The sequence below is a fragment of the Mchenga conophoros genome, linkage group LG10 (genome assembly GCF_057382185.1).
Source record: "Mchenga conophoros isolate Kocher_MC1m ecotype Shallow Benthic linkage group LG10, M_conophoros_male_GT1.1, whole genome shotgun sequence".
In the NCBI taxonomy this organism is placed as follows: domain Eukaryota; kingdom Metazoa; phylum Chordata; class Actinopteri; order Cichliformes; family Cichlidae; genus Mchenga; species Mchenga conophoros.
In genome coordinates, this window is record NC_140535.1 from 22853030 (window position 1) to 22881013 (window position 27984).

The 27984-nt window shown below is 42.6% G+C and overlaps 1 protein-coding gene across 5 annotated transcripts; it reads right to left on the minus strand.

Moving 5' to 3' along the window:
* Positions 1-315: 315 nt before the first annotated feature.
* LOC146565970 (phosphatidylinositol-binding clathrin assembly protein-like) lies at positions 316-27904 on the minus strand. 5 transcript variants are annotated; one of them, XM_085289453.1, is made up of 19 exons: positions 26951-27904; positions 20653-20795; positions 17209-17284; positions 16508-16610; positions 15112-15205; positions 14903-15014; positions 14351-14457; positions 12901-12942; positions 11051-11136; positions 10464-10527; positions 8982-9115; positions 8646-8743; positions 8311-8424; positions 8169-8199; positions 7887-8028; positions 6876-6899; positions 6446-6502; positions 6147-6266; positions 316-3065 (listed from the first exon to the last, which is right to left on the minus strand). In XM_085289453.1, the coding sequence occupies exons 1-19, from the start codon at positions 27078-27080 to the stop codon at positions 3051-3053; spliced, it is 1692 nt and encodes a 563-aa protein (XP_085145579.1). In that variant the 5' UTR covers positions 27081-27904; the 3' UTR covers positions 316-3050. The 5 variants fall into 5 exon arrangements, with proteins under 5 accessions (XP_085145579.1, XP_085145577.1, XP_085145581.1 ...); XM_085289451.1 differs by having other exon boundaries at positions 10464-10566; XM_085289455.1 differs by lacking the exon at positions 12901-12942.
* Positions 27905-27984: the final 80 nt, after the last annotated feature.

Genomic DNA, 27984 nt, shown 5'->3' on the forward strand with positions numbered 1-27984 from the left:
CGACACTTAATCATGCAAAAAAAAGACAGTTTCTTTGTCTCTAAAAGTAAAAGAACGAAAAAATTCCTTTGAGTTCTGATATCATCCATCCGTAGTGACTTTGAATAAGAAGAAGCTGCGCTTTGATGATGACTTTGGTGCAAAAAATGTTCCTGTTTTGAAGAGGACAGACCCTGTCCTGTCCACTTCCTTGATGAAGACACTCTTGGTATAGACCAGTTGTGATAGTTTACCCCCATAAACCCCAGCCCTCCCGACCCCACCCTTACTCCTCCAGATGGACACAAACATCACAAACATCAACCCTAACCCACCCCGCCCATCGCTGGATGATGACACCTTCAAAGTACAACCATTCAAACACAGATACAGCAATAAATTGTCCCACGTACAGTACGTCATCCAATGGGGCTTCGATCACTTTACAGAGAGAGAGAGCACGTCTAAAAACACATGAACAGCATTACCTATATACAGAGGACACAGTAACAGTCAGAGGTTGGCCCAGGATGGATCGAGCTCTGTTGGTGGGAGTGAAGTGCACAATGAAAAGCTCATTCATCTGACGGAGAACGACAAATAACTGCAACAAGGAGTAATGGCGCGACATTTTCCCGAAGGAAATACCCAAATCTCAGCTGACCTCTTACATTTATGTTCATTCAAAAGTGAAACCTCAAAGAGAACATCTGCCTGCCCGGTGATTCCTAGCACAAATCTCTCTCTGCTGGTAGTAAAGTTGTAGCTGCGGTGAGACTGGTTTTTACATAGCCAGCAGTTACAGTTGCGATTCTTTTTCTTTCTTTTTTTGTTAGAAATCACCAGCATGTGCACTTCCAGCTCTTTGGAGAAGTTTGCTTCAGACTCACTTTGACTGATTCCACATCTGATGACTCGGGGGTTTCTTTCCCCCCCAGTTTTTTGCGTTTTGCAGCAGATGAGTGAACCTAGAGCCACCTTAAAATGATGTGATGTTGTACAGACACGGTCACAAAAACACTCATTGCTAAGTTAGTACAAGCTACCAGCTCGATAGAGATGTGTAACCTCTAACCGAGGAACATGACCCTGTTTATCTCTATGGGAAGGCATGTGCACACAAACACACATACAGTACATGTACATAGAACGGACACAACCAATAAAAAAAACGACTTCATACCCAATTGATTATTGCCCCTTTCGACTGTACATCCCAGCAATGATTTTAGGTTTTTGTGCAGCAGAGCATTGTCCCCTCTTTGAAGGTTTGTGCTATATATATTTTTATATATATCATCTGACTGTGAGTCTAACTCGACCTTGGATCTCCTAGAAAATCCACATTAACATTTAATGTCTCATTAGAGCCTCCCTGTCTCTGGCTGTCCGAATTAATCTGCGCGCCGTCGCTGCGGGCTTTGCTCGGGCCGCGATCGACAGACATTACGCTCAGCTGCTTTCCACTGCTGTCGTTCACTTGATGCTCCAGACTGACCTTTAGCTGTCCTGTCCATAAACGTTCCACTCTACATTAATAACTCGCTTCTCAGTGGCTCTCTTTAAATCCTCCCAGTGGAGGTGAGACTTCTACCCTCATCCATTTTTTTTTAAATTTTATTATCTTTTGGGGTGGGTAGGGTGGGGGTGATAAGGACTTGACAGGAGATTAATTTTGGACAGGACAAATGCTCAGGACAGGGAGGATATCATACAGCTGGGAGTTCGACCATTACTGATTGCTAGATTGAAATTCACCTAATGTCAACTCACCTCCTGTGTGGCTCTCAGTGCATTTTTCACAACTTTTAGAGCAGTTCAGTTGTTATCAGAACAGCTTAGAAAACGAGAAAAAAAAATCAACAGTATTTTGTACAGAAATCTCATGTGGACATACAGGAACTCTGACACTACAGCAGAAAAAGGCTTCTAACCGGGCTACAAATGGGTGTATAATGAGATTGCATGATATTGCACGCCTGTAGAAGAGGGCAAAACCCCCCAAAAAACGAAACGAAACACAGTGTGTACATCACGTCCCCAAGTAGCGGAGGTTTGTTTACATCCAAATGTGATGCCTGGGTCTGGCTCAGTGCTTTCATCAGTTAATTCCAGTGCAGTAACATGTTGGTACCTGGCAACACATTAATGACATCAGGTACCAAAAGAGAAACACACGCTGTAGCACACCCTACACAGCTCCACGTCCATCCACAATCACACAAGCGTGCCAATTGTTTTACGCCCGATTCTCTCTGTGAAATTGGCAATTAAGAACAAATGGAGCTCATAAAAAGACTCAAATGGATACGTGGATGCAGCACGCTGAAATGTAGAAAAAGGAACGCACGCACGCACGCGCAGACACACGAACACACACGCACGCATTCAAATCAATAACTTCTGACATCAGGTGACGGATGGATGACACGTTACCGGGAACCAATCGGAACAAGATGCTAAAAATCACCTACACAGAAATACACCCTTGGCAAAGGTCACATAGAGTAAAGTGCCAGCAAACGATCCAATCAGAGAAAGAGACGCGTGTCCTCCAAGTTTGATTCAGCTGAGGGATGGAGAGAGATGCGGGTAAGCCTTTATACAGGAAATTATCAGTATGATGGGGTGAGGGGCGGGGGGGAAAATGGCAAAAGAGCTTCTGCACTTCCAACGAGCTGTCAGTCCTCATAGTGTCATCACAGGTCGTAATTGCCATTTGAACTGGCAAATCAAGCAGAGGTTGAATGGGACTAATGCAGAGCCTCTGGTGCCCCAGCACTATAGATTCAAAGACAGAGAGATCAGTAGCCACATGGAGAGAGGAGAGGAGATTAGAGGGTCAGGTGACATGGAAACTGACATCAGCGTTTCATCTTCTATCCATCCTCTGGTCCTCCTCTCTCCTTCGTCCTCTCCCCTCCCCTTTTTCTTCCTCTCTGCCCTCTTCTTTCTTTCCCCTGCGCTGGATTTTGGTTCTGGATTTGCGTTCGCTGCCGACTCTTTCTCTCTGTCTCTTTCCTCTCGCCTTCTCTCTCCCAGCTTTGCTGCCATGGTTACAACATCATCCCCTACATGAAGTGCATCTGCAGAGGACGGGGTGGTGGGGGGGTGAGAGACATGCAAGAGTAATTTAGTTCAACAAAACAGCTCATCAAGTGTTCAGGCATCTATTGACAAGCGTATTAGCTGCCGCAGTGCCAAGAAAACAGCACCTCGGAGCGGTGATTGTTCAGTAAACAATTATATTACTCTGTTATGTTTTGAATAATTGGTCAAAATATACTTGATTGTTTGTGCTCCTGTGAGTCTTGTAACCTTTGCAGCTGATGATTGCTCGCAGTGAACTTATTTTTTTCTTCTTCACACTTCCTGGTCAATTTTTAAATTACCTGACAACATGACTCATCATTGAGATTCTTGATGGAGCCACTACTTGAACATTGCTAATCACCCCTAGAGAAACAGCTATGAACGAGTGGCCTCTGTTATTCCCGAGGACTTGAAGAGGCACAGATTCAGTGTTTGTACCAAAGCAATATTCTGCCCGTGTTGTTTCTGTGCTGGTACACATCGGTTTAAGATGTGCAATGCAGCCCGTTAATGTGCTCAAATCATTTAAATAGCTCCTATTACTTCCCAGTTTTCTCCTTTATCTGTTTCTGCTTCAATAATCTGCTTTTCTCAGAAGCTACGCACTGAAGACCATAAATGTTAGAGCTGTCCAATATTTGCAGATGATTTAGTTTGGGCAGTTTCTCCATCCACACACCCTCCTTATTACCTACTAAACATTTTGTTTTTTTATTGGTCATGTTTGTAATAGCATTGCTGCTGCTGCTTTAACAAGGCAGTTTTTTCCCCTACTGTATTGTGACTGCTTTCAAAATTGCTCTGCGTGGTGTCAGATTATCTGTAATTGGTCAAGTGTAAGGAGAAAGAAAAATACAAAAAAAGCACCCAGACAAGCTGCATGTTTGATTTATGGTTTACAAAGGAATGCACAGCTTGACAACTGCACTTATTTTCTGACATGTGATTTGCATGTGAACAGAAGTTGGATAGCTTACCTTAGCATTAAGAGCAGAAACAAAAGTAAAAAAGAATACAAACAAAGAAAAAGAAAAACAGCACACCAATAACCCTAAAGAAAATCACTTTTCTCTCTTATTTGATGCCAAGTTGTGGGATTGTGGGGGCATCACTTTATGCCAAGCTAACCAGCGGCCCCAGCCTGCTCGTTTAACTACATCGATGTAGCCACAAAACAGCTGGGATGCTGTGTATATATAGGATATACTTCATTGGTGACTGACTTCACTGTTGAGGAATTTCCCATTTCTTTGCATTGAGAAACTCTTGGGTGGCTCTTGCAGTATGCTATGGATCATTTGCACTGGGAAGTCAGATCTGCAATCTGAGAGAGTATAGAGAAAGTATAGCTTTGTGCACTTTAGAATTCATACTACTACTTCTATCTGCAGTTACATCATCACTAAACACTAGTGACCTGATTCCATTGGTAGCCAGGCGATCGTGGCTCAAGAGTTGGGAGTTCGCCTTGTAATCGGAAGGTTGCCGGTTCGAGCCCCGGCTTGGATAGTCTCGGTCGTTGTGTCCTTGGGCAAGACACTTCACCCGTTGCCTACTGGTGGTGGTCAGAGGGCCCGGTGGCGCCAGTGTCCGGCAGCCTCGCCTCTGTCAGTGCGCCCCAGGGTGGCTGTGGCTACAATGTAGCTTGCCAGCACCAGTGTGTGAATGGGTGGATGACTGGATATGTAAAGCCCTTAGGGACTAGTAAAGCGCTATATAAATACAGGCCATTTACCATCTCGGTTTCACCTGTCGAAATATTTGTTTCATAACTGTGCAGGCTCTTTTTCTGACACAGTCTAATGCGGCCTTCCTGTTTTTGAGTGTAACCAGTGGTTTGCACCTTTTTGCAAAAACTCTATATTTCCATTCATGAAGCCATCGCTTGATTATAGACCTTGACAGTGATGCACCTATGTCCAACACCTAAGTGTTGTTAACACATTTAGATTCTGAAGTTTTTCTTAACCATGGATATGATTATAATCATTATAATTCTGTCTATAATTCTGTTTACTAATCTTCAATGTTCTTTCGGGTGTTTTGTTGTTGCCAAGCTGGTGAATTCATGGTTTTTAAGAATGTACCAGGTTTTTGCCGCCTCTCTGATTGCTTTATTTTTATTTTTTGGGTGGGGGGCGGGGGTTGACCCTAATGATGATGTCCCTCACTTGCACTGACATCTCCTTGGGCCTCATATTTAAAGTGCAGTGAAAAATCAACACTTTGAATCATCTTCAGATATCGTGTCTTCAAAGCTTGTCCAAGAACAGAGAAGTAGGCATAACCGGTCATGAAACAGTAAACTGTCCAATTAATGCGAAGCCTCTGAAAATGTGAGAATATCTATAAAACTTGCTGCAATTCCTAAAAAAGTTTGTCAAATTTTTCTGTTAAACCCCTTGAATTAAAGCTGAAAGTCTACACTTCAATCACATCATGATTGGTTGATTTAAAATCCACTGTGGTGGTGTACAGAGGCAAAACTACTAAACTTGTGTCTTTGTACCCGTTCTCACTCCCAAAGCGTAACATTTTACGCTAGGTGACAAATCGTCACCATATTACGTTTTCGGCTACCCACCACGTTCCTAAATGACGACCTCGGAAAAAGAGGAAATAAGAGAACCGAATGGACTGAACCTACACATGTTCGCTCTTTTTCTTCAAATCGCTTAGAAACACGCTATTTAACATCATCATCTGGTTAAGGTCAGGAATAAGGTTATGGTCAGGGCTAGGGATAAGGTTAGGTTTAGGGCTGGAATACAGGGCTGGAACGTCTACTACCGCGGGAGCGTCATTGCACTGGATTCCAGCCATAACCCGCCGCGTACCATAAGAACGCCGAAGGTCTCCTTTCGCGTTCCTCAGGAACGCCGCGGGACGTGACAAAACGTCGACATGTTACGCCTCGGGAGTGAGAACGCTCTGGTCTTTGTGCAACACAACTGCGTACAACCATTGCACTACTTGAGATGATCCCATTAGTGCCCATATGCTATGCTCTTGTCCCCACGCTCTCTGGCATGTTCATTAACATTTCTGCTTGTTTTTGTGAGGGCTGATGTTACCTGTGTTCCTGGGATGGGTCCAAAAGGATTGGTGGGTCTCAGGACAGGCTGGTTATACATGACATGCTGTGGGGGCATCATGGGAACGCCCCCCATCTGATGATTCATCTGAGGAGGGAGCTTCTCAGAGCACAGGTGAGAGCAGGCAGGGAAGGAGAAGAGTATGAGGGAGCGAAACAGGTGGGGAGTAAACAGAGCAACGTGAACCGAGACAAAACAATAAAAATAAACAGTATTTATTGGATAAATTAAAAATCTCTGACTGTAAGACCACGATAAGACTGGAAGTTGTTCTTTACCATTCCATACACAGGCACTTGGGGTGTCGTCATAGGAAAAGCCACTGGTGCTGGAGCCTGTACAGAAAAACAGGGAGGGGCGTAATGCACAATACTTTTTAATAGTGACCAAAATAAATAAATTAAAATTAACGCTAATTCTGTTAGGGCAATTAATTTCTAATCTGTCAAAGATGTACCTCAAAGAAAGTCATTTTTTGTTTTTTTATGCCAAATAAATATTCCCATTCATTCGGCTTTTACAAGATCTTGTTAAACAAAATCAGCTTTAACGTTTAACAACACTGAATCGAGATGACACCACAAGGGATAAAAGGGCAGTTCTAAGACAGTACAATAAGGAAAATGATTAAGAAAGCAAAGCAGTGCAGTTCTGGAGGATGTCGTGGACAAAACGAGGAGTGAAGGAAAGGGGGCTGAAGAAACTTACATAGCCAGTATAGATCATCCCATTCTGTCGAGTTAAAGGAAAGAGAGAAAAGAAAAACAGTTAAAGACCTCTAAAATAGTTCCGCATACCACAATCACAGCCATGCCCGTTCTCTTTCTCCAAACAGGCAGAGAAGATAAAGCGGAATTTTTTGCACTTTCCTCATGTTAAAATCATCTACTTTCCATTCAAGGCGTGCCACCATCTTTCCAAACCATTTGCCGAGAAAATGAGCAGTTTGAGTTGAGAGGTCAATCAGTCCAAAATTAAAAGGATGAAACCAGACTGAATTGAAGAGACGTGTAGATAATTGGCATGGAGCACAAAAGGCACAGACACATTTGGGAGCTCCTTCAAAAGTACTGATGCATTGAAAGAGCTGGATACAGCCTCACTGCCAATCTTCTCAGTGGTCACTTGGTCTCTTTCACATGACCACAATTATTAGACATCTATAAAGACTTTTGGGAGAAAAATCCAACTGTGCGCAATGTCAGTTTTTATCATTATCTTAAAAAAGCTGAGGCTTTGGGGTTCCAGTTTTAAAAGCTCAGAAGCGCCTAGAAAAATCTGTTTTGTTTTTATTACCTTATCACATTGTAAAGTCTACCGGCCAGTAGGGAAACACTAATGAGCGATAAAGCAACTGACTAAACAGCATGGAAGCCAGAAACCTTTTCAGTTTCTTGGCCATCGCGCTGGAGCAAGCCCATCCATTTAGAAATTCACCTAGGATCCCTCATCCACTTATAGCTAGCTTTGGTTTACAGAAATTTATATGTGAAATTATATTTTAATCCCAAATTAACCAACCATACTAAGTGGAGACTGGAGAAACTGTTAATAAAGCAGAAACCTTCACACCCATACTGTCTTGAGAAGACATCTAATCAAGCAGCAGAAGTGGGGGAAAAAAGTGTCAGAGGAAGTGTAAGTGCAACCACAGGACCTTGATGACGCAAGCACAAACTCTCGCAGGCAATTAAAAAGTAATTGTAGCATTTATTTTACCATTTGAGGAACGGGCATGGGTGCAGGTGCCATGGGATGGGTGGTGTGAGTCCAGTTGGTGCTGGTGCACATGGTCTTCGATTGCCAGCCACTACCACCCGTCGGCTTCTTCTCTACCAGCTGACTCCACTGGAGCTCTGGCCTGATGCACAAAAACACACACGATCTAACACGTGCATTTGCAGGTGCACAGAGGATGCAAAAATCATTGAACAGCGTGAGAGATCCGACAGCAGTCGTCTGCCTGCGGCTCGGCTTTTGATGTAAGGCAAACCCACTCACTTTTTAGCTGGCGTCCCCCCAAACTGCAGGTCTGGGAGAAGAAATAAAACAAAAATAAACATAGCATCAGTTGAAAGGGAGACACAGCAAGACTGGTTAACAGGGAAAATGTGAAGAGAAAATTTGCACATTTTGTACTCACTCCCAACAAGGTTGGCTAAGGATGAGTCCAAATCATTGGGCAGCATCTTCCCAGAGTGCAACGGGGCTCCAGGACTGTGAATTTGAGTGGGTGGGGATGGCTTTAGCAAGTCACCTGATGTCCACAGGTAACCATGGTAACGTGAAAAGAGAAGAAATGAGTCAAAAAGCATGAAGAAGCTAGCTGTCATTGTCAAAGCATAACATGCTTTAAGCGTGTGCTTGTTTGTATGTGTGTGTGTGAGGTAGTGAGTGGGAATTTACTCTCATGCTTCATTGTACGTTAACATGATTATGTGTACATGTGCGTGCGTGCGTGTGCGTGCGTGGTCCTACCTCCCCAGGCGTTGTTGTTGTTGGGCACAGTGTGTGTGGTCTGGATGGGGGTGAAGTTAGGCTGCAGGGTGAACAGCTCACTAGTCAGGTTTGGCACACTGCAGGAAGGAAAATGGAGTGGAAAGCACAGTTTTTTTCCTCACTTTATTCTAAAAATGTAAAGGCTAAAGGCTTTCATCTAAAGACGTAGGGTAACTGGACAAAATATCAGGATAAGATCAAGGAAATAGACTTGTGACATTTAACTAATACAAAAAACACTCTTTTTAGCAGTATAGATAGGAGGCACTTTTTTTCTTTGTAGAAACTATATATAAGCGCAGACAATACACTCACTGGTTGTTGACGGGTACAATAGGTGAGTTAGAGAAGAGATCTGTGGCCCCTCCACTGCTGTTGGCACTGCCCACTGATTGGGTGCTGGGTGACACGTTAGGTGTCTGAATGTCGATCACTTTGTGACCGTCCTCCTAGACAGAATACATCAACACAATGTAGATGATTATGGTTAGTATAATACACACAAGGTTCACTTTGCTAGTACTATGTCAGACTCTTTTTTTGTTTTTGCCTTCAGAGCTTCCTTAATCCTTATTAGCAGCGATTCAACAAGGTGCTGGCGATTTTCCTCAAAGGATTTTGTCTATGTTGACATGGTAGCAGATTTGTCAGCTGCACATCTAGTATTACTTGTTCCACCACATACCAAAGGTGCTCTATTGGATTGAGATCTGGTTACTACGGAGGCCATTTGAGTGCAGTGAACTCATTGTCATGTTCAAGAAGCCAGTTAGAGTTGCTGGTGGGAACAGCCATCAAAAGATGGGTACACTGCAGTCATAAATACTCAGGCAGGCTGTGGTGTTTAAACAATACCCAGTGGTATCAAGGGGTATGCCAAGAAAACATCCCCCACATCCTTACACCACCACCAACCTGAACCATCCATATAGGCAGGATGGATCCATGGTTTTATGAGACCAGATCAGATCATATCTTCTTTTGTCCAAAAGCGATTAAGGTTGTCCTCAAAGCTGGATGTGTTATGCTCTTCTGCATACCATGGTTGTAACGAGTGTTTTTTTTTTTTTAAATTACTGTTGTCTTCCTATCAGCTTGAAGCAGTCTGGTCATTCTCTTCTGACATCAACGAGGCATTTTCTCCCAGAGAACTGCATCTTGCTGGATATTTTCTCTGTAACCCTAGAGATGGTTGTGTGGGAAAGTGCCCGTCTGGCACTAACAACCATGCTACATGCAAAGTCTCCTCACCTTTCTTCCCCATTCTGATGCTTGGTTTGAACTTCAGCAGGTTATCTTGACCATGTCTACATTCTTTAACTCATCTAAATGAGTTGCTGCCATATTATTGCCCAGTTTAATAGTTTCATTAATGAGAATTTTATTAGATATAAATAACAAAGCATCCAGTGAGTGTGTATTTCAAGGGTTAATCTTCCTTTAAATTGTTACTATCAAATGAAAGGCCAGGATGGTTTGTTTGAGAATAAACTCCACTGCAGGAGTGCAGTATGTAGACTGAGAGTTCATTTCTATTCTGTGTGCATCTCTGTACACTACAGAGAAACAGCGTATTTCACTGTACTGCAGAATTAATGCACTTGTCTATTCAACTTTAACAACAGTGTGGAGGGCAGAAAGTCTTAAGACACCGAGGTCTACATGGTTCACACACGTGAACGGCTTTCAGAGTGTTTCACTAGCATAGAAGACAAAAGAACCTAAAAGCACAGGCAATCATATTGTGGTTGAATCCCTGCAATAGTTCTGGCACGTGGTATGTATGAACTGTGCCACCTTGTGTTGCTGCAGTCGGTTGTCCTCCGTCTTGTCTTCCATGCGGCTGAGAGAGATCCCCGTGCTGGAGAGAGATGACACTGCACTGGACAAGGTGCTGGATCTTAAGGTAAGACACACACCCGCAAACACACACAGGGTTTACAGGTCTCTTTAAATTTCTTTTTCTTTTTGGGGGGGATATTCTTTACTTTACTCTTTGATACTTTTTAACAACACCATGTAAAGCTAAAAAAAAAAACCCATTTAGTTATCTGGGCACCATCAGCATGACCCACGGTTGAAATGTTTCAAAGTAGTGATCAGAAACGAACTTTGAGTAAAATTTGATTGTAAGTATCATTTAAGCAACAGCATATGATGCATGTAGGTAAAATGCAAGTTTTATGTTTGCTATAAGAGAAACTGTAAAAATCTGGCAGTAGTAAAATTCATGGTGGCAGATCAGCAGTACACCATGGTTGCTGTAGTGCTAATGCTGGTAGCAGTAAGGGAAAGAACAGCTGTAGCAGAAATAATAGTTTTAAAAGTAGCATTAAGTGAGTGATGCAGCAGGCCTGAGGTGCCTGTCTGTGATCTGATCATACCTGCTGGCGGTGGAGAGGTCCTTGAGCTTCCTGCCTTCCAGAGAAGCTAGATGCTGCTCCAGAGCCTCCAGGAGAGAACTGGGAGCCTGAGGGGGGTGGGGTTCAGCAGATTACAACCATGGGCAAGTAGGCAAATTGGGGCACTTAGCTCGCTTTTCCCTCCTCTCCTCACTTCTCATTTCATCTCTCTCTCACACACACAAAGCAGCAGCAAAATTTAGACATCACCCTCAAATTCACTATCTACTCTATGACAGCTCTTTGTTCTGTTTTTTTGTTTTTTTCATTTGGTTTCATCAGGTTTGGTTGGCCAGCATGCACATGTTAGCTTTGGATCATGCAAGCGAGTCCACAGCAGGACTGACAGGTCGGGACAGAGCAGAGTATCATCGCTGCGGGGCTCCAGAGTCGAAACACAACAAACACGTCTGTGAACCATCTAACGAGCCCATGCAGAGGCCAGCAGTGCACAAATGCTCTCGTAAACACACACACTTACACACGCATACACAGAAAGAAAATCACTATCCAAAATTTAAGAGTTAACTTGTGGATTCCACAGTGAGATTCATGTGTTAGTGGTTTGATTGGCTGAGGAAGTAATCACTGGAGCTAAGCACCAAAACTGTGTCCCGCTGGAAGCCAAGGAAGTTAACTCAGTCAAATGTAAACATCTGGTGAAAAAACCAGGTATACACATCGAACAGCTGGCCTGCACTCATTACTGGAAAACAAAAAGGATGGATGGGTTCATTTGGACCACATGTGATACCACAGTTTTCACCCAGAGCTTTACATTTCAGCACCAGAGAACACAAGGCAAACACAACAGGCAAAGAAAAGATTTCTCATATACTTATTTTAAGGGGGAAAGAGAGTAAAATGCGAATTCTGGGCATCCTTCTTCAGAGAAATCTAGAATATGCTAAAAGTTTAAAATTAAAACAGACACATATCTAGAGCTTAGTAAAGGCATGGTTCACTATGTTGTTGAATAAGGGCATATAAGGTCTTCATAAGCACTACAAACACGACATAAATGTAGAAAAGAAAAAGAAAAAACAACTTTTTTCCATTTAAGTTTTTTTTGTCACATTGTTAAAATCCAATGAAAAGGATAAGCTGTATTCAAGGACCATAGCATAGTATGCAGTACTTATGATGGCATTATGTACACCTATCCAAGTCATATTTGCAGAAACCTATTTAACAAAAACCATTCGCTGCTCTCCCCACAGCTAATAATACAAAGGGACATAATCTGTTCAGAAAGTGATGTGAACACTGCTTAGATGGACAAAAGCCTATTTCATAAAGTTGTGCTGACTTTTTTTTTGTATGATAAGCCTTTGAGTCAACAGACAAGCTTTGATATTTACACTGGGAAAATGCCTGAAAGACTGCCAGAAAAAATTCTGACATATTATATGCCCCAGTCTAAAATTAATCTGAAAAAAGAGAGAGAGAGAGACTGAAAACTTTTGTGGCTGTGCTGCATAAAAACTGATTTAAAAAAATCTTACCTTAGAGTAAAATTTGTTCTGCAAGGATTCAGATAGGAAAACAGGACTAAAAATTGTCAGGAGGGGGGGGGGGGAAATGCTGCTTTCAGGCTAGTTGCATGTGTCCTCTCTATTCTCGATTCAGACAGAAAAGGAGACAAAGTGAAGGAGTTAAGGAGAGTGAAGAAGAGAGGAGGAGAACGGGGCAGCTGCAGTGTGGGCAGGTCTGTAGGGTGAGTAGGGAACGGGAGCGTTTAGAATGAAGCATTATGGGACTGACTTTGACGGATTTAATACACTGGTTGACTGACTGGTTGATTGACTGATTGAGATGAGATGTAGACTGACCTGTGTGAGATCGGGGCTGTCGCCCTGATCTATCCCAACTCGCTGTGTCACAAAAAAAGGAAGGAGGGATAGGGGGAGGGAGGAGGGAGGCAAAATAAAAATAAAACCAAATGTAACAATAAATCAGGGAATAACCAAAAAAAGAAAGAAAGAAAGAAACCCAATAGACCACATAGTAATAAAAAATAAAGGGAAGAGGCGTGTTGAAGGAAGAAGAGGAAGAGGAGGAGGAGGGAGAAAGAAGAATCAAACCCAAGCATTCATTACTTCATGCAGTGGCTGTAAAGGAAAACAAAGAAAAGACAACAGAGGAGGAAGGCGCATGCACACGCATACAAACACCTATATATATGTATATATATATACACGCACACAGTACATGTACACACACACACTTATAAATACACACACGATGAGATCTGGTTGGAAATGAAAGCTGAGCACAACGACTGTTTAGACAGGCAGGGCACAGAGGGCAGACAACAGGTCATGTGACTGCAAGATAAGAAACATCCAAAAGGAAGACACTCAACTAATGTTGACTTTGAACAGAAAGAAGAAGGGGAGGGGGAGCACAGATGACACACAAACAGACAAACACATTTTGTTAGACAGGTAAAATGAATGGGTCCTTAAAGTCAACGTTAGTCTTTCTTTCTTTTTCCTTTTTTTTCTCTCTTTCTTTGGGATCAAGTGGCTGCATCCCAAACCTTCTTCCAAATGGGAACGAAACCAAGCAGCGAGGCAGCTTTTGAAGATGTACACGATTACTCTGCGCAGTCTACAGATCATAAAACTGTTTATATTTATTGTGAAGCCCAGCAAGAGCTGTTAACGGAGTAACAGCCATTTAAAAATAAAAGAAACTTCTATTTATTAACAAAACAAAAAAAAGAAATAGGGTGGAAATTAAGCTATTAGAACAAGAGAAAGAGATAGTGATAGAAAAAGAGCTTGCTTGGGCATGCAGTGCAGGCATGTGAACAGGCAGCACACGAGGGGTCTCTCAACTGGAAGCTCTACATGAGTGTCTCCCTGATAGCCTATAAGAGTCTGGCGTTAATGACTGCCTTGAAGTAAACCCCTCCCTAGGCCAGGGCAAGAGAGGGACAGAAACAGGAGAAGATCTAGTGCAAAAAAGAGACTTGGAAGATTAAAAAGAAGAAGCTCCCGGAGGCTGATCTGCGGTCAGTTTAGGTCTGAGAAGACTGACCGTAAATCAGTTCCTGGGGTAACAGAAGTCTGGAGCAAATCTCAACAGGTTCAAGTGCGCTTTTCTGCAGATTAAATTTCTCCTGAGTGACAGGACGAAATGAGAAAGGAGCATTTAATATATTTATATAAAATCAGAGAGGAAGGAAGGCCGTTGAGATTCGCTCCAAATAGATATTCCCATCGTCTTTACAGGTGTTTAACTCCATCGAAGAGCGGCAGGACAAACGGACGTTACCTCCGCCACTTTGAGAAACTCGGACAGTTTGGTCATCCTGTTGAGGAAGGTCTTGTAGATCTCCAAAGCTTCTTTGCACTGGTTCTTCTTCATGTCAAAGTATTTCTCTGCGTGCCAGAAGACGAGAAACAGCTCAAAAACAGAATTTACTTTGACCTGCAGCAGTGTATACTGTAAAAAACAACTTTTAAAAATCTATCTGGTACTGATTTTCCCTGTTAGGCCTGTCCAATTCTTGTCCATGCAGGATGAAATTAATTTTCATTAAGACTCCCACTTACAATAAAATCATAGAGTCTGATGGTCTCTTATCAGACCCTCACACCTCACTGCCTTAATAATTAATGGAAGAAAAGAAGTTGACCATTACACAGTGGCCCTTAATTTAACTCTGGAAGACAGTGGGAGGAAAAATTGATTTTCTCTAAAGAAGGATTAAGTGGAGTTGGATGGAGTCACAGTCTTGTGATCTTGACATCAGAGGAAAATTACCACATAAATATAGAACGAACTAAAGATAGATGAACTCAGGATCTGCCGTGTCGTGCGTACCCAACATGTTGATGACGCCTTCGTTATAAGCGGCAAACAACCGTATGGAGTCTTTAAACAGCAACATGAAGGCTGTGTTGATCACTCCGTTCGTCAGCTCGTTGGAGTTTGGCTGGACGATAGGAGGAACGAACGAGAGATGAGATATTGAAGTGACAGCTACAATTGCTTACATTAAAGGGTTTGGAGCGATTAAGGCAGATGTTTACCTGGAAATCCAGCAGTGCATCCAGCTGGTTCTGAATGATGGGCAAAGTCTTAATCAGCTTCTCTGTGTTCATGGTGCGCATCACACCATCAGCCCTAAGAATCACACAGGAGAACACACGCAGAACTCATCAAGCCTGTAGAGGAAGTGATGTACTGAAAATCAAGAGTATGTAACTTCCTCCTCTGTGGTCTTCCTCTTTTTGTCTTACCTGGCCAGCTTCATTTTCAGCATCAAACATATCCACTAGCCCTCCTTTGCACGTGTCAAACAGTCTCTGCCTCGCTTCTCTAACTTTATCTCCGAACTGGTCGTCCTGAGCTGTCTCGCTGATGTATTCATTTCTGATCTGGTCCATTTTGGTCACTCTCAGTGAAAATCTGAGCATCTTCATCTCTGCCTCTGGTCTTTTTGTTAGTGGCATCTCTAAACCATACGTCATAGCAGGTCTCACTACAGTCTTGTACAGCTTCCTTTTCACCCTGCTATCCTTTTGTCACAAATCACCCTGACACTCATCTCTATCCACTCCACCCTGCCTACACGCTCTCCTCTTTGCCTCTTTTGTGCACAAGCCATTGCTTTGGATGGTTGGCCCCAGATGTTTAAACTCATTTGCCTTAACTATCTGTACTCCTTACAGCTTCAGCTTTACAACTGTTCCCTCCTCTTCTTCCTCTTCTCTCTGGAGCATACCTCCACTTCTCCAGGCTCTCTTCCAACTCCTCCCTACTCTCACTACAGGTCACACTATCATCTGCAAACACTATAATCCACTGAAGGTCCTGCCTGACCTCATCTAACCCTGATGTAATCCCACTCTGACCTCCCCACTGAAAAATGTAAAAATGTCCTCACGCATGTCCTAAACCAACCTCACAATCATCCTTTGTTGGTTCAATACTTGTAATTGTTTTCCTTTGTTTGGTCTGTTATGACCACTAGCTTATAATTACAATGTTTTAAGATTGCAGTTATGATATACTGACTCTAATACAGCATTTTAGCATCAAAGGCTGTTCAATTTCTTGCTCAACATTGTTCTAACAGCGACTCTAAGCTTTTATTACTCAAAGGCTCAGTTCATCTACTCTCTGTGCCCTTTTAGCTCTGTCTCTTTAAGGTCCTACTGTCTTCTGATTGGCTGCCCATATGCAAACAAAACTGTTGTGTTGCTCATCTCAAACATAGGCACAAGACCACTTGACACAAAAATAGAAACCATTTTGAACACACTGTTTTTACAAGACATGCATTTGCCACTTGGGGCTGCAATGACTACTTGTTAACATAAATGTACATTTAAGGAAAAATAGAAAATATATTTACTGTTTCTACTATACAGGTAAAGCAGAGGATAAACAACAGGCAAAGTGTTACAAGCAAGAGTATCCTACCCTCTCTTCATTTTTGTGAAGTCCACCGCTGCTAGTCTGTAAGACATGGCTTTTTCATTCAGGTAGCGGCTGTAGCGTCTGATGAAGGTTGACATGTTATACCCTGTAGGGCAGAGAGAGGGTGCTGCAGTTAGAGATTGATCAGCTTGACCAATTTTCACATTAGATTAAGAAGCTACACTTATTTTAATTAAAAATATAGTCGCTTCTTTGCGACCAATCCGCATTTCCAGTGCTCATGCATTACCTTACTTTATTTATTTATCTTGTTTTCCTTTTGTATATATAATTAAAAAGTCACCAAGCATGTTTTTTTAATTTTCAGAATCAGAATCAGAATCAGAAAGGGTTTTATTGCCAAATGTTGAGCAGGTTTACAACATTAGGAAATTGCTGCGGTGCTTCAGTGCAAACATACTGTCATAAAAATATAAAAATAAGAATAAGAATTAAAAGTGCTAAGTGGATAGATATATACATGATATATACATGAGTGCAGGTGGTGATCAGTGCCAAACATGGAATGATGCACCCTTTGTAACAAACAAAGGGTACAGTCATCTGTAGGTTTTTCAGATTTGGTCCGTCTGAGCAGCAGCTTATTGATAGCGCTACAGAGGCAGCGAGAGTCCGACATAAAGTCATTTTGTTAGATGTACAGCACTGCTGAGTCTACAAAGAGCCAAATGGCATTAAATCACCTTGTAGTGCAGCCTTATCTAGAAAGTTGTTGAGGTTGAAGAGTGTATTCCTGGAGGCAAGGTACTGCATCAATCTCTGAAGGAAAAAGAACAGAAGAATGAGTAAGTGATTTCTCTCTTTCTGTGGCCTGACAGTTTCAAGTCAAGGCCAAACTGCCACATGGGCAGCCTGTATGTACACAAATGTTGCAGCTTTATCTGCATTTTTCAGAGGGTAATTGTGCTGGCTTGGGTGACGCAGGTAACGTTTGACAAAAAAAGTTCTTCTTTTTGCAAAGTTACATTTAAAAGTAATAAAATGTACCTTCCAGTTGAACTCTGTTTATTGTTTCGGTGCCTTTTTAATGCAGTAGTGTGACAAATAATATTACTGTGCACTGTAATATTATCTGTGCTTTCTGTGTGTTTTCAGTGAATTAAAATCTAGTGTTATTGTATTTATATGTTATCAATAATTAGAATATCTGTGGCATCTTACTGTAAAGATCATAGCATATGTATATATTTGTGTATCTACCCTACCTATAATTATATATGAATGAAACCTTGCACAAACATCGTCACACGTGCAGCGATTTTTAGCATCTATATGTTTTTTTAAAAGATTTATTATAAATCACGATTCTTTTGATTTTCATATTCACCACCTCCCTGCAAATGTGACGTTATATTCTCCATTTGTGTTTGTTTCACATGTCTCAATCCACATACGTTGCTCGTACGTAATTTAAAGGTCACCAAAGTTTGTATCTGTGACAGACTTTTGTTCATGTCACCACGGAAACTCGGAAGAAGAATTTGAAAAAGCACCACAGGCCTGGCATTTTGTGTATGCACTTTGCTAAGGCCTCAGTCATGCAGGTCTAGGAAAACCGTATTCCCTGAGCAGTTGGCAAGTGGTTTGCAAAGAGGGTAAATGCTAAAAGGACTGGTCCTTATAGAGGGCTTTTCTACTGTACTGGAACACTCCAAGCACTTTATACAATATGCTTTATTCATCCATTAATAAAAGGACTTTTTTTCTGCACCTAAGTGCTTTCTAGCTAACACTGGAGCTGCCAGAGATTGAACCACCAACCTTTCAATTATCTTGTTCTACCTTCTGAGCTACAGCCACCTCGTGGTGCTGCACCAAAAACCTTCTTGTGATTGCTTTGTTTGCTAGCAGGCTTCAACATTTGCCCATATATTTTGCACATATTTTACTGCTATGCTTTAAGGCTTCTCCACCACTCAGTGAGTAATTGTCGAGTGTTTATAGATATAGTGTAAATTGCTGTCAATGCCCAACGCTTGTTGCCCAAAGCGTTCATAACCCCTGTATACCTCTTTGCTCCAAATTTCAACTAACAATCTCCAGCAACTGCTCACCAAATGGTCAGGGATAACACATTTCTCATTAGTAACCAGTGGTTGCTATCAGCAGTGCACTCTCTAACCTGCACACGGCCAAATTCTAAGCTAGTCAGCATTAGCTGCTAACTTAGCAATTGGCGCTTGTTCAAAGTTGCATCTGATCTAAAAAAAAAAACACAACATCTGCAACACAAAAGCAGATTTAAGGCTGCAAAAATTACACCACCATTTAATCATCAGTTATTATTCATCTCTGGCTCTCTTCCACAGTGTGTCTTTGTCCTGTCTTCCTCCCCTCACCCCTAACCGGTCGCAGTAGATGGCCGCCTCTCGCTGAGCCTGGTTCTGTCAAGGTTTCTTCCTGTTAAAAGGAAGTTTTTTCTTCCCGCTGTCGCATCATATTATTGTTGGGTTTTTTTTCCTGTTGTCTTTGCATTATTGTAGGGTCTTGACCTTACAATAAAAAATCACCTTGAAGCCACAGTTGTTGTGATTTGGTGCTAGAAATTGAAAACAGCAAACATTAAAGCCAGTGGGTGACATCACTGTGTCTACAACAAAGTCTAATATACAGTCTACGGGTTTGACTAGCATCTTATAGTAGCCAGTGTTACCAAACTTGGGTATATTAGCTATCGCTGTGTAACTCACTTTCTTACTTGTTTCACTGACCGTTTGCCCCGTCTTTATTTGAAAGCTCTTGCCCTACTTTTTTTTTTGCCTTTTACTAATTTCACAGCCAAGAAGGAAACAGTGAAATAATCTTCCTGAAACTGTATGAAACAGACACACTGACATCCTTGAAAACTGTATCAGCATTCATAAACATGTCCAGGCTTGATGTAGTTTGTCTAGGTTGAGTTACCCAGGGGGAAAAGAAGCAGATTAACTTTCCTGTAACAACTGAAAGCAGGCAGACAATTAAGAGCTCAATGGAGAAAAAAGGCAGCCTCTGGAAAAAGCTACATGTATTTGTTTGGTTTATTTGAGTCGTGGTTGCCAGGGTGGATCAGGTCAGTCAGCTCGCTGTGGTGTTTTAACATTAAGAGCTGATTCATACGACTTTTCCTTGATCTAGCGTTCACAATCTGCCCTCACTACCAATACAAAACAACCCCTTCTTTCCTTAACTGATATCCCATTTGCAGCAAAACCCATTCCAGCATCCACTTTTTAAAAGGATCAGATCACGTTAAGCAAGCTTTGATGCCAATTCAGAGGCCTGTAAACACGCAGTCTTTCTGGCCAGGGTGAAAACCAGTGAGGAAAAAGCCAGGCTAAAAACGCCCAATTTAAACAACCCTGACAAATTTTTAAAACATCATGTCACTGCTCATGTCACTGAAAGCTTTGTTGCTCACATGCTCTGAAAGGGTCATCGTCCCCGGAGTAATCATTGCCACGGCACTTCTATCTAGTCTCAGAAGCTCATCATTTAACATGTTTGATGTTTTTTGGTCGCTGCTCTCGCAGGGTGCGCAGTGGAGCACTGCGATTTGTCATACTGGCCATTGAAATGTCAGCCGAGTATTTCATCTGTCCTTGCTGGATACATGGAAGACACGGTTTCAAAGAATCTCACTGAGGGTGCGTTGGAGAGAAATCTCTACAAAGTATTTAGGATCGATCAAAACACCAGCAAGCTCAGAGTCTCTCTCGTGCTCATTCACAGAGTATTAGACTGTACAGGAAATGGTTTGATCGTCATCTTTTGCTGCCTAGTGACAATTTGTGTAGTTAATTGATAACACACACAGGAGTCACTGGTAATGAGAGGTTATTTGGTGCCTTTTTCTATTGGAAGAGCAATACTGATAAATAGATGAATAAGCTTTTCTACATTTTTATTTAGAGCTTCGGCAGAGTCATTTTGGCCTTTCAAGTCACGTCCCACCACTCAGGAAATGTTGACCTCAAAAAAACAGTGAGACGGATCATTTTAGAAGCACCATAGTGCGTTTTAGATCTCTTTAAAACAAGCGTTTTTTGTCAGGATGACAAATAATTTTCCTGTTGTCACAAGATCAGAGGGGACAGACATCCTCCGAATTTCCCCGGGCATCCATACGTCGATGCGGGTTGACTCACCTCATTGCCGTACATCATGAGGTGGTGTGTGGTGATGAGCGCTTTAAAAACCACAATCCAGCTGTTGCTAGTTGTGCGCTCCAGCAGTGTGTCTGCCAGGTGGGGGATGCTGACGTTCAGCTCATTGGTGCAGTGGATCAGGTCTGGAGGAGACAAAAAAAAGATGACCCATGAAACAATCTGGAGAAAAGTGTGAAAGCAAGGTGAAGGAACACACAAATAAACTCCAACCCCGCCTGTTCACTTACTGTAAGTCATTGTGAATAAAAGCAACAGTTGCTGATGGAGTGAACAATCACACAGACTGAAGTCATATTGACCGGTGCATTTATCTCGCCTCAATGAACAAATGATGGATTAATGATATCGATGAATGATATAGTCTCTATAGATGGATGTATCTCCAAATGCACATCTGAGACTGTAATTCAGCAACGCTGCCAGCCTCCTCTACAAAAATATCAATAAAATATCAACTCAGAAGATGGAAAGGTACATTGCAAGGTCGATTCCATTCTCGCGTAATGAACTTAAGCGACACATATTTTATTTAGGAAAAAAAAACTAAAAAAAAAACCTGTCAGATGAATGGAGTGATGATGAATATTGACTGTGAGTTTTCTTCCCGAGCATCTTTGTTAGCGATGATGGACTAAAACAGATGACCCCCACCCTCCCAACAGTTAACATCCGAGAGTCGCATCTAGAATGTAAATTGGCCGTTTAAAGCAAATGTGGAACACGTTTTAAAAAAGGGGGAAAAACAGCTCGGTGCTGTATGTCAGACTCAAAGGTCTGGCAAACGACAGGTCGAGTGTGTGCTCGCATGTGCGTGTTCACATCTGAGAACTGGCAGGGAAACAGAGGAGTGGGGTTTTTGTTTGTGCTCAGTCTTGTAGATACAACAAAAATAATTAAATAGAGATAAGAAGTGTTGCTGGGATGGGTTGCAGGAATGTTGCCCTACATTCTTTAAGGAACTGGGCTCAGAAGCAAAATGCAAAGTATGTTTGGCATCTGTTGAAGCACAAAGACTTGCAGGCTTCTAGTAAAATGGTGCAAACATGTTTTACACAGTGCATTACAGACTGCATAGCCTACAGATCCACTTATGTGATTCTGAAATGTTCAATTACTGTAAACGAAAGGTTGTTAAAATCTTCAGGGACAGATTTTCTTATCTTGACTTGGGGCATTTCTACAGTAAAAAAACCTTTTTTTATAAACACACTATACAGAGTGCATTCATAATATATAGCTCATGCTATTTGCTCAGTGACATTTATCAGCAAGCTGGAGATTTTTTTCCTGGATAAACAATCTGCATCAAATTCTCAGTGATGCTGTTAAAAGTGAGATTGTGCAGGCTGCTTAAAGGCCAGCTGGTAACAGGGTCTCAGCTAATCCTGGTAAAACACACACTGGGACCAAAAGTGATAAACAGACAGAAGAAATGAATCTAAAATGTTACCAGATGAGATGAGAAGTGTGAAATCAGGACGATCCGCGGTTTCACTTGAATTTGGTAACAAGACACCAGCAACAAAAGTGTGTCGCACAATTATAATGAAAGGAACTAAATTAAAGAGTCCCTTGTGCAATCAGAGAAAACCAGTGTAGTCACAGGCAGACGGGGGAGCATCTGTGTGCTGAGATACTGAGAAAGCTGTTTGGTTTCTGAGATCTGCTTCTTTTTTTCTTTCTTTTTTTTTTGCAGGATCAGAGGTTATCAGTGTTTTGTTTTGAAAGCTTGATGAGGTTTTCTGCAGCCACTGAAACGCTGGATACCAAAGAGTCCCGGTTCGCACCCTGATTAACCATTGACTGCATGTCGAAACACACCCTAAGCAACAGCGACCAGCGGCAGCTGATGTTTCGATCCAACTCAGCTTGGTCTTATTTTATTTTAGTTTCGACTGCGAAAGCCTCAGCAGGAACAGCACAGCCAATAATAAGTGTAAAAGTATTGATTATAGGTTGTCACCTCATCCAGCTTGGCCTACAATGAATTACGAACGCAGCCAAGACTGTCAGACTCTCAACTCTGCTGCATTAATGTCATGACATTTGGTCTCCTGCTTTAGGGCCAAATATAAGCCAAAGGTCTGTCCACTCCCTACATCTGAAAGCAGAAAATGTAACATGCACAGGAAGCAATAAAATTGGCACAAGAAACAATTCCCAAACTAACGCATATTGAATAGATATATGTATATATACGCAACAATAAAATCCTCAATTCCTCCTTTAAAATCCTTAATGTGTGCCTCTTGCATTCCATGTCTAAATTAGGACCATTTCTCTGAAACCCTGTATGTTTGCTTTTATGTTCATGGGCTTTTAAACTGCAAGGACTAGAGCTTCTAGTAGTTTTATGTGACACTTGAATAAAAACGATGTAAGATGAGGCAACAGAGTGGAAAAATAACCACATATTTGCCTCATATTTAGAGGTAGCTGAGCTCAAAAGCAGAGCTTGAAGGATGATCCTAGGAAATTCAGAAATAAATAAATATAAAAAAACCCAAACATCTATATCAAGCTGTAACTAAACAGCAGACAAGGTCAAAAGGTGTTCAGTTTTACACTGCCTGTGAGTAACCACTAACTAATTCACTGGAGGTTTAGAGATATTTAACTTTTAGTAGGGTAATTACTACATTTCCATGTCCCAATCTATTTGTTCCTTTGGGTGACAATTCATCAGCTGGGATTTAACCATCGATGTGTGGCTGTGCAAATAGCCAGAGGGATGTGATGATGATGACAATGATGATGATGAAGTATTGATTGCACGATTGCCAGCTGGGATTATCGATAAGCCGAAATCCACACAGGAAAAAAAAATGCAGATAAAGAACACAAAAAGAAGTGAGATTTATGCTGCAAGCGTGCAAAGGTTTGCACGATTACACGACAACACGGCGCTAAATTTAAGACACCTGTAATACTGGTTAGGATCAAATGTAAGAGCAGAGTTTTAAAGTATGCATGACTGAAGGGATTTGAGCTCATAAAGAGAGATTTACTTTAAAATGCAATAAAAACTTTTTTTTCCCTCCCATGTGTTTTAAAGCCTTGGCGTTAAAAAAGAAAAAAAAAGTGAATATCATTCAGAGCGTGTAATTGAACTACAAGATGTCAGAGTAAGCATGTGTGTGCGTGGCGGGGAGGGGGGGGATTCATGTATATTACTCTTCTGTTTGACCGCCTGTGCGGCTGAGCCCCGTCATCCGTTGTATTTTTGCTCATCTGTCGTCACTTCTTCCTCTTTCTCGCTGCTGCCTTTCACTGAATCCAGCCGAGAGGCCAAAAGCGAAGAACATCGGAGCAAAAAAGGCAGATAATTATTCTCGACACAATTAGCTTCTTTTTGAATAAATCTACAACGTGACGCTACAGCATTTCAGCAGTGACGCACAAGCAAAGAAATCATACAGTGAATACCACTGCTGACTGTGCTCTGGGGGCAGAAGGTAATTTTTAGCCTGATTACTCTTCTACTATGTCATTACCCTGTGTTTGTGTGTGTGTCATGCTCATTATTTGCTGTGGGTCATCAAAGATGAACATTTGCCACTGAAGTCACCTACCACAGCGGCAAGGTCATGACCCCGTAAGAGGGGGGGAAAAAAAGGAGGCCTGGGTTTGGTCACTCTGAATAGATTTATTGTGCGTAGCATTTATTCTATGCTGTGCCTGCTGTGGTGGCTCAATAACAACTAGAGTGTATTTTAACTCTGCTTATCAAACTAACCTCAGATTATTTTAACAGATTCTTTCTTTCCAATCTGAACAGTTTCTTCCCGGCAGCTCTGTATTCTTTTAGCCACACCGAGTTTGCTCCACTCGCTCGTGTCCTCCATGCAGAGAGCTTTTATAATAAGCTTTGCATTATCTGAAAATACAAACCAAATGTCCGCCGTTTTCTCATAACCTGAGTTTACCACGCAGGTTCGGTTAGAAAAGAGTCTCAGATGCATTGATGGTTGAACAAAGAGACCTGTGATTGCACGCAGTCCTGTACAGCTGACTCATCAGAAGCTCCTTGAGAGCAGTTGTGTTCACTGCCTTTTCTTTGCATTCTTTATTCACTTCCCCACCAAGGTCCTCTCAGTCAAATTAAGGCTCAGGCCCACTGACCGCCTGATGACAAACACACTTCCTTCCTGGATCGCCTCCTTAACCTTAAAAGTGTGCCCTAATGCGGATGAGAGAGAGTGCTGGATGTTGGCTTAGAGAGGCTCTCTAGCTGGAAATAGAAAGTATTTTATTGCGGCATCTATTAGAACAGCTGCATCTGAATGGCTTCAGTACAAAATTGCTTATTTAACTAAAAAATGTGATTCACACATCCATGAGAGTGAATCAAATCTACAAAGGAGTCGTATCAATGTGGAAAAGGAGAATAAACCACCTTCACCAGAATAAACTGACCGACTCTGAGAGAAACTTCTCTGCCCTTGTGAGTCATGACAAAAACTGTTTTATAATCCACTTGACAGATGGACATTTGTCATGTAAATGCTCCGGTTCTATTTTAAGATTTTCTGCTCTCACCCTTGAGTTAAGTGACATTTACTAGTTTCTGAGATACACCCACTCGTGGCAGGCGCTGAAGGTGGATGACCTTCTGTCGTTTAATATCTGCAGGAGTCCAATGTTCTCATAAAACTGGGGCGTCTGTGGCGAGCACAATAACAAACGAGCACCGGTGCCAGTCTGTTGATGCACTTGCGGCGATACTGAACGTGGAGCCTACAGTAGGTTTGATTCTCTTCTACTTATTTTTCCAAGGATGTGTGAAACTGTGTATAGCGTAAAACATCAGCCTCTAAAAAACTTAATAATTAACACTGAGCGCCTGCCACCATCGAGGTAAGATTAATATGAAATCAAAGCAGCAGGAATTACTCTAGAGCAGGGGTGGGCAACTCCAGGCCTCGAGGGTCAGTGTCCCTGCAGGTTTTAGATGTGTCCTTGAACCAACACAGCTGATTTAAATGGCTAAATTAGCTCCTCAACATGTCTTGAAGTTCTCCAGAGGCCTGGTAACGAACTAATCATGTGATTCAGGTGTGCTGACCCAAGGTGAGATCTAAAACCTGCAGGACACCGGCCCTCGAGGCCTGGAATTGCCCACCCCTGCTCTAGAGTCACAAAAGGGCTCCTTCATCGTAAATGCTCAGAGAAACCTGCTTCTGAGCCCCCACTGGGTGTTTCCTGCTTCTTCTTCTTCTTCTTTTTTTTTTTTTTTTAGTGAGGCAGCCCTCTTTAGATATATTACACTGAAATGCCTGGTGGCATATCTTGTAAGGGAGCCCAAAATCCACAATGATACCCTCTGCTGTGGACATGACTGACCAATCCACTGCCAAACTTGCCAGGCGACCGACTGACTGGGTGGGTGGGTGTGTAGCTGGATGACTGGCTGTTTGGCCACTTGCCTCATGGTCTCTCTCTGACTGATTTATCCACATTTCCTCCAGATTCGCTGTCTTGCTGTCTGTCTGCCTGCATGTGAGTGTGACTGGCAGTGCCATTGATCACCCATGCTCTCTATTGATCATGTCAAGTAATTATAGTGAGGCAGAAAAGCCACCTAACCTAACAGCCACCTAATAATCACTGATGCAATCCACATGTGAGAAATCCTCTTTATCACTGTGTGCATCATTGCTACTGATTGCATAGACAATTAGCTGGGGAGTGGAAAAAGTGCACTGCTCTTCCTAAAACCTTGACAGGGTCCTCAGCACCTTTAGGACTGACCAGCAGCGCATTTATCAGCGAGAATGCATGGCAGAAAAATGTTGCACAATAACGCACATTCTGTACTGAAGAGTCTCCAGCAGTGCTGCTGCTGCTCCTGATAGTGGCATTAATAATGGATAGGCCTACACTGGTTGCAATATGATTAGCTTATACCAGAGTGGCCTATTTCCCCTGAATGACATGCACAGATAATGCCTGGCTTGCCCCCCTCTCGCCTTATATTAAAAAAAAGAGAGACGAAGAAGATCTCCGCTTGCTCTGATGGTCAGTGGTGGAGCCTGTGTGCGCTCGGCTGCTGCGTAAATCACGTTTTAATCTAATGGAATGTAACGGTGCCTAATTAAAGAAGCTGTGAACATAAGCGGGCCGGATGAGAGAGAGAGAGGTGGTGGGAGGGGGGAGCGTAATGCTGTTTATACAAGCTACCCTTTGTGAGGAAAAAGATGCTGGTCGCTTGATGCATGCATGCATGCAGGCAGGCTCCCTATCTATACAGTAAGCAGTGATGGTATGCTTAACCTACAGTCAAGGTGTTTCTTCTTGGGTCCGCTGACTTCGTGCGTCGTGGCCTTGCAGACGGCTTTGCTGATGGCAGACCCGGTCATGCTGTGCTGTGCGGCGGCGATCCGGTCGGTCAAAGACTGTCCCGACATGTTACGGAGGAGGAGGAGGCGGCGGTGGTGGAGGAGGAGGATGAGGAGGCAGGCGGAGGAGTGATGGTCGAGTCCGGGTGGGGGGAACCGGGGAGGACGATCAAAATGTCTTTAGCGGCAGGGAAGAGGAGGAGGAGGAGGGTAGTGCCCTCTGTGAGAATCGGCCAGAGGAGGGAGAAGAGGAGGAGCAGGTGGTGGTGGTGGAGGACAGCAGCGTACACGGACCAGGATCCGGTGGGAGAATTCATGCGGCGGCCAAATAAAGCGTTAAACGGTCACACATCCAGAGAAGCATCCAAAAATCCAGCGCAGGGCAACAGGGTGGCCCAGCTGCAGAAATAATCAACCTGCTTGTAAAAAAGAAGAAAATCGGTGTAGCCTGTCAGAGCGGCCTGCATCCAAAGCTGGTCAGTGTATTAATATAATCTACAGTATCCCTGAAATAGACGCTGCTGAGGGTGAAATGCCGGCGCAGAGTCCGTGCCAGAGCGCTGAATCACAAAAAAGCAATGTCAGTGATAGAAAGACGGCCGGCGATGATTATGAAATCTATGCGGCATCACCATGACTGAAGACTAATTTTTCAAAGACACGGGCTGTAGCATTGTCCTTTCCCTCCCCTTTTCCTTCTTCTTCACCCGGTATCGCCTCTGAACGTGTGCACAGATCCGACTGCAAGCGCCTCTCTGATTCGCACACAGCACCCCGCGCTGGCTGCATGAAACCTCAGCCGCTGTGATTTTTATCCCCAGTCTTTTTAATCTTCTTTACAAAAGGGTGTATTTCTCTGCTGAGGTTTCCGATAGGCCAATTCTGATTTATTTATTTATTTTGTCAGTCAAACTTGTGTGTAAAATGGCAGCACATGAATCAGGTGACTGAGAAACGAGGGCGATTGGACCAC

Coding starts and splice junctions, on each gene's coding strand:
- LOC146565970 (XM_085289451.1), bottom strand. CDS start 27,080: ATGTCGGGACAGTCTTTGACCGACCGGATCGCCGCCGCACAGCACAGC. Junction 17,285..20,652: donor TCATGATGTACGGCAATGAG/GTGAGTCAACCC, acceptor TTTTTCCTTCAG/AGATTGATGCAGTACCTTGC. Junction 6,900..7,886: donor CCATGCCCGTTCCTCAAATG/GTAAAATAAATG, acceptor TTAACTCGACAG/AATGGGATGATCTATACTGG.